Genomic DNA, 6,090 nt, shown 5'->3' on the forward strand with positions numbered 1-6,090 from the left:
AAAGTGACAAAACGAGAACAGACAGTGACTTACTCAAAGATGTCCACTTCACAGACAAACAAACTGAAGGTATATAAAGTCTGTGTTTCCATCTCTGAGACATCCTGTGACCAGAAACTGCTGCTGGAACAGACTCTTCAACTAATCATCAAAACAAGGTAACATTTAAAGTCCCGCTGCTCATCATGATGTTTTATGTCTTGGTTGAGTTGATTTGTGATACTAATTATGAACTTTCCTAACGACTCTTTCCACAGATGGCTGCTGGTCTTGTCTTCTCTCTACTTCTTGGTCTGAGCTTTGGACTCTGGGATGGAGCTGATGTAAGTATGGAGAAGGACTTAAATGGAAAAGATGGCTGCTATGCTGGTGTGAAAGTTGTTTTAAATTCCTACTCGTTCTATGAGAAAAATCGCCAGTGGCACATTGTGCAAACCAAAACAAATAAAGTCATAAATATTTTACTTTACTATAGGCTACTTGTATGGATAATGCAGAAGTAGAAGCACTTCACAATGTGGAAGAGAGATATATTATGGTTCTGCTATATGGGGTGGAAACAATTAATTACCTTTAAACCCTGGTGAAAAATAAATATACTAAATATGTTAAATTTTAGTATACTTGAGCATACTTTAAGTCAGACTAATACTTCAAGTTCACTTGGGATTAGTTAAATTGAAGTGTGACATTTTGGAACAACTAATTTTGTACTTATTGTATTTTAATAGTATTTAAATTGTATTATAGCACAATTTAAAGTATACTAGGTGTACTTCAACATACTTTTTTGGACAACTAAAGTTGCACTTTAAGTATACTTAAGTATATTAAGTATATTTCTTTTTATGCAATATAAATGTGCTTGATTAGTACATTTTGAGTGCACTATTTATGTGACTGGATTACATTTAAAATATACTTAGAATGTATTTTAAGTATTTTACATTTTTATTATTTCTGGTTTATCATAATTGCTAATGAAGTAACTTTGTAGTTACTTAATGTCTTTATTATTCTGCTTTGCCACTTTGTACATTAATGCTTCATACACACATCAGTACTGCAAACACATCAGGAACCAGAATACAGAAGGATCCATTACAACACACTTTACAGGCGAAACTAATTACTTTGTGCTTTCAATATATTACCATTTTGACAACACTTTATTTGATGGGGTGTTAATAAGACTGACATGACACTGTCATAAACATGAAGAGTCTGTATGAATGTCTGACTGTTGTCATGAAGTGTCATTTGGTAAATAATGACATTTTTAATGCAGTTACTTTAAAAGTTGGATCAAAGGTCCATTAAAAGTGTCAACTTTGCAATATCATGTCAGTGTCATGACCCCGTAAAATAAATGTAACCCACATTTTTCAAGAGTACATTGCCAATATACTATCACAGTTTTAAGTTCATAAGCCAGTGTTTCTCAACCTTTTTCAGGAAAATATTCTTCTTCTTTGCCATTTTCTAATTGTTAAATAAATGACCAGAAAAAAGATGTACAACATGCCAGTTTAAACTGAACTATTTGCAAACAACTGAGCTCTGCAACATTAAAACATGGATAGAACTGTAACTACATTAATCATAGCTCTTCTTCTCTTCAGTGTTTGTCAGTTTCTGGTGGTGCAGCTCTGTGCTGCCTTCAGGAGAATGGGACATCAGAGTATCAACCATAAAACCTCACCCACATGTCATTTATTGAGCAAACCAGAGCTATCAGTGGAAAAATGAAAGTTCCAGATCCTTCAAATGACATACAAACATGAGAAAGAAACATGGATTATATCTTTATATAGACTTGTGTATTGTTTTATAGATTAATAGTTTGTTGCTCCGTTCTACGTCACGGTTCTCCTGTTTCAGAGTTTTCCGCAACGAGCGCATTGTCGTTATTTTCTTTACCCCATAAGGAGCGGAGTGGTCGGGAAGCGCGTATCGATGAAAAAACGCAGACTGACACAAACCTTTTAGCTCCCGTATTAAAATTAGAAGTGTTAGAAGTTTCAATCAGATGGCTCAAAATAATGGCTCAGAGCAATCTGAGCCATTATTAGGTTGAAATTAATTGAAGAAACTTTGTTTTGTTGGGAATTTTGTTCTGAAACTTTGGGTTTTTCCATCCACAGGCTTGTCAACTGACAGGTGCGTGCTTCTTTTATTGTTGGAGTTTCTAACACCTAAAAGACAAAAATATAATATAAGAAACTTTGGCATAGATCAGCTTTATTTGGTTGTCCTTTCAGCACAAGTACAGGACTTAATTTCTGTATACATTAAATTAATAAATTGTTTATTCAGTATAGTCAGATCATGCTTTTTCCATAATTATTAGGTGACATAATTCCCATTTTCATAACCTGTAATTTGGATTAATTTCTCACATTTTTTATGTATTTTTCCCATAATGTTTGATGCAGCTGAACTTCTGGACTGTGTTTGGTGATTAAATGATGCTGATTATTGGATGGATGTATTTACCTTCTCTTCATATTTCCCAGTTGCCAAATGTGATAAGTGCACTTCTGGATGGGCTTGGTACGACGGTCGATGTTTCCTGTTTAAGAATGTTAAAATGAGCTGGGCTGCAGCAGAGGTACAACAAATGTGCTGCTCACAGCATATTTCCTACATTCAAAAGAAATGTACATTTATTGATACAAGACAATAAAATTATTCACCAACAACAATATTGCAGAAACTGATTGAAACAAATAGAACCATAATTTCTAAAGGTCGATATTCAGCTGCACCAACTGTCTCACTGCACAGAGGGAAGTTTAACCCACTGTTGTCTTTTTCAGAAACATTGCCTCTCATTGGATGGACATCTGGCCTCAATACGCAGTACAAATGAGTACAACTTCATCAGACAGCTTGTCCTCAGTTCATCTAAAACAAACGCACACAGTTGGATTGGAGGTCATGATTCAGCAGAGGTCAGATTTTAAAAACACAAATCAGTTCAGTCAACTTGAACTGAACAACTTGGTTCTTTTGGAGGTTCTGGTTCACATTTTCTATGATGAGTGACTGAAGTCTAGGTTGGTTCTGTGTGATTTGTTTGCATTGGAGCTTAAAACTAAGATGTTCTTTCAGGAAGGCAACTGGTTGTGGAGTGACGGTTCCAAGTTTTTGTTTCATCTCTGGGGCAAGGGTCAGCCAAACAACAACAAAGGAAACGAAAACTGCATGGACATCAACTTGAAAGGTATTTATTACTGGAAAATCACAACTTTTAATTTTATAATTTAGTTTAAATGCATGTTTTCATAATACTTTTGTATCTGGTGGCTTAGTAGGTAGGAGTTTGTCCTGTAATCTTTGGGTTTGTGGATCGAACCCCCACTCTATTCATGTCTTTTGTGTCTTGGGCAAAACACTTCATCTGCCCTGCATGCTTTCTGCAACTGATCAAATCATGTCAAATGTTTGCAGTCAGGATTTGTCTCTTTGTCTCTTTACAGAACAAGATTATGTGAATGATGATGTCTGTAGCCTGAAGCTCCCTTTCATCTGTGCCAAACAACTGTAACCTTCTTATGCATTTTAAATGCTCATATGGGTTTCCTGCTGATGATGTCACTTCCCCCTGGATGTTAAGCCTCGATGACATCACTGCTGGAAGAAACTGATTTCACTTCATTTGATCACTTAAATAAACTTGTTTCTCTGAAATCTGATTTATTTAATTATAGGGTTTAAAATATATCAAGATTAATTTAAGCAGTAGCTTATAAACTAATTGGTAATAGTTCTAAATCTCAGCTACAACTTTATGCTGAAAATCATCAGGATATCAGTGCATCAGTAAAGTAATAAAGGTTTATTCAGGGGTCCTGGAGAGGAGGTTCCGGTGGATAGTTAAACCTCGGATTCAGGAAGAGCAGTGTGGTTTTCGTCCTGGTCGTGGAACACTGGACCAGCTCTATATCCTCAACAGGGTCCTGGAGGGTGCATGGGAGTTCGCCCAACCAGTCTACATGTGTTTTGTGGACTTGGAGATGGCGTTCGACTGTGTCGCTCAGCGGGCCTTGTGGGGGGTTCTCCGGGAGTATGGGGTACTGGACCCTTTGATACAGACTGTCAGGTCCCTGTATGACCGGTGTCAGAGCATTGACCCCAGTAAGTCGGGCTTGTTTCCGGTGAGAGTTGGACTCCGCCAAGGCTGCCCTTTGCCACCGATTCTGTTCATGAATGTGGGAAGAAGGGAGCGGGAGATCAACAGGCGGATTGGGGCAGCTTCTGCCGTGAAGCGGTTGCTGTATCGGTGTGTCGTGGTGAAAAGAGAGCTGAGTCAAAAAGCGAAGCTCTCGATTTACCGGTCGATCTACGTTTCCACCCTCATCTATGGTCATGAGCTTTGGGTCATGACCAAAAGAACGAGATCAGGGATGCAAACGGTCGAAATGGGTTTCCTCCACAGAGTGGCTGGGCTCTCCCTTAGAGATGGGGTGAGAAGCTTGGTCATCCGGGGGGGACTCAGAGTAGAGCCGCTGCTCCTCCACGTCGAGAGGAACCAGTTGAGGTGGCTCGGGCATCTGGTCAGGATGCCTCCTGGACGCCTCCCTGGTGAGTTGTTCCGGGCACGTCCCACCGGGAGGAGGCCTCGGAGAAGACCCAGGACACACTGGAGGGACTATGTCTCTCGGCTGGCCTGGGAATGCCCCGGAGGAGCTGGAAGAAGTGGCTGGGGAGAGGGAAGTCTGGGCCTCCGTTCTGAAGCTGCTGCCCCTGCGACCTAATCCTGGATAAGTGGAAGAAAATGGATGGATGGATGGCGAAGGGCCTGTCCGGACCTCCTGCAGCTCTACACCCATCTGGGCAAAGAGAAACAGAGGAAAAAAAGAGAGACTATATATACCACCTTCTGTCAAATTTTAATTGGAGTTTGATGGATTAATTGATATTAATTGATATCAATCCCCCCTCCCCCCGCATCCGGTAACCTGATACCCCCCTCCCCCCAAACATATGTCGCATATATTATATGATAACCCATCTGGCACCCTTCTGTCAAATTTTTATCGGAGTTTGAGGTGAATAAATAAATATAAATGAATAAATAAATATACTATATTCTAAACCATGTTGAATTACATTAAGAATATTGTAAGTACTTATGGTTTTAAACAGATTTTATTCATGATACACAGTGCTGGAGTTAACTGCCTATAACTCTTGTCCCACAAGAGGCAGGGTAACCAGAATCTTTCTTGTGTCTGTCTCCAAGGAGGAGGAGGGGGGAGAGTCTTGCCGTGTGTGCGTGCGTGTGTATTTGATCTCTGAGCCAGCATACGGTTAAACCTACCTCGTACTCTTCCGCAGAATATGATATATCCTATAGCTAGGAAAGAGAGGCTGACCTCTGACCCCGAAGCCGGTGATGCCCACCTTCAGGATACATTAGGCAATCCTTCTGAAGGCAAAATCAGCAGATTCACTCTACATAGTCCTCTTTAAAAGGATTGTATCATATCTCTCAGCCAACATACAGTGAAACCTACCTCGTACTCTTCCGCAGAATATGATATATCCTATAGCTGGGTAAGAGGCTGACCTCTGACCCTGCAGCCAGCAATGCCTGCCTCAGGCAATCCTTCTGAAGGAAAAAAATCACAATTTCACTGCCACACGGTCCTATAAAAGGATGCATCATCTCGGCAAGACCACAATGGCACAGATCTTCTCTCATCTGCGGTACAACAGGAGTTGTAAACTTTTACATTTTGCTTCATCTTTAAACCAGCATTATTCTGAAATATGTCCGGTTTTCCATGCAAGCAGGTTAATTCTGACGGATCTACAACTTTTGGGTCTCAAGACCTCTACACGTTTTTTGACCATAAGTAAAGAAAAATACTAAAAATCTCTTTCTCAGTTTATATATATGTATAGATATGCACTGTGTTTAATAATAATGTCTGTTTGCTTAGGTGCATTCTCTCAGAATGCAGAATCAGACATTATAAGTGGTAAGTCGTTTTTGTCATAACTTTTCTCTGTAACCCTAATTCTAAAATAATTTAATCCTATAAAAATGAAAAACTTAAATATATGCATATTATTCCTCCA

At 39.4% G+C, this 6,090-nt stretch overlaps 1 protein-coding gene across 1 annotated transcript; it reads left to right on the forward strand.

The window, feature by feature from the left end:
* LOC103468091 (galactose-specific lectin nattectin-like) lies at positions 1-3,693 on the forward strand. Its single transcript, XM_081609368.1, has 7 exons — positions 1-158; positions 258-323; positions 2,145-2,160; positions 2,517-2,611; positions 2,820-2,954; positions 3,115-3,226; positions 3,483-3,693. Exons 2-7 carry the CDS (start codon positions 258-260, stop codon positions 3,548-3,550), a joined length of 492 nt encoding a protein of 163 aa, XP_081465494.1. The 5' UTR covers positions 1-158; the 3' UTR covers positions 3,551-3,693.
* The last annotated feature ends 2,397 nt before the right edge of the window (positions 3,694-6,090 follow it).

The sequence above is a fragment of the Poecilia reticulata genome, chromosome 7 (genome assembly GCF_904066995.2).
Source record: "Poecilia reticulata chromosome 7, P_reticulata-male-v2, whole genome shotgun sequence".
Taxonomy (NCBI): Eukaryota; Metazoa; Chordata; class Actinopteri; order Cyprinodontiformes; family Poeciliidae; genus Poecilia; species Poecilia reticulata.

Coding starts and splice junctions, on each gene's coding strand:
- LOC103468091 (XM_081609368.1), top strand. CDS start 258: ATGGCTGCTGGTCTTGTCTTCTCTCTACTTCTTGGTCTGAGCTTTGGA. Junction 2,955..3,114: donor GAGGTCATGATTCAGCAGAG/GTCAGATTTTAA, acceptor ATGTTCTTTCAG/GAAGGCAACTGGTTGTGGAG. Junction 3,227..3,482: donor CATGGACATCAACTTGAAAG/GTATTTATTACT, acceptor GTCTCTTTACAG/AACAAGATTATGTGAATGAT.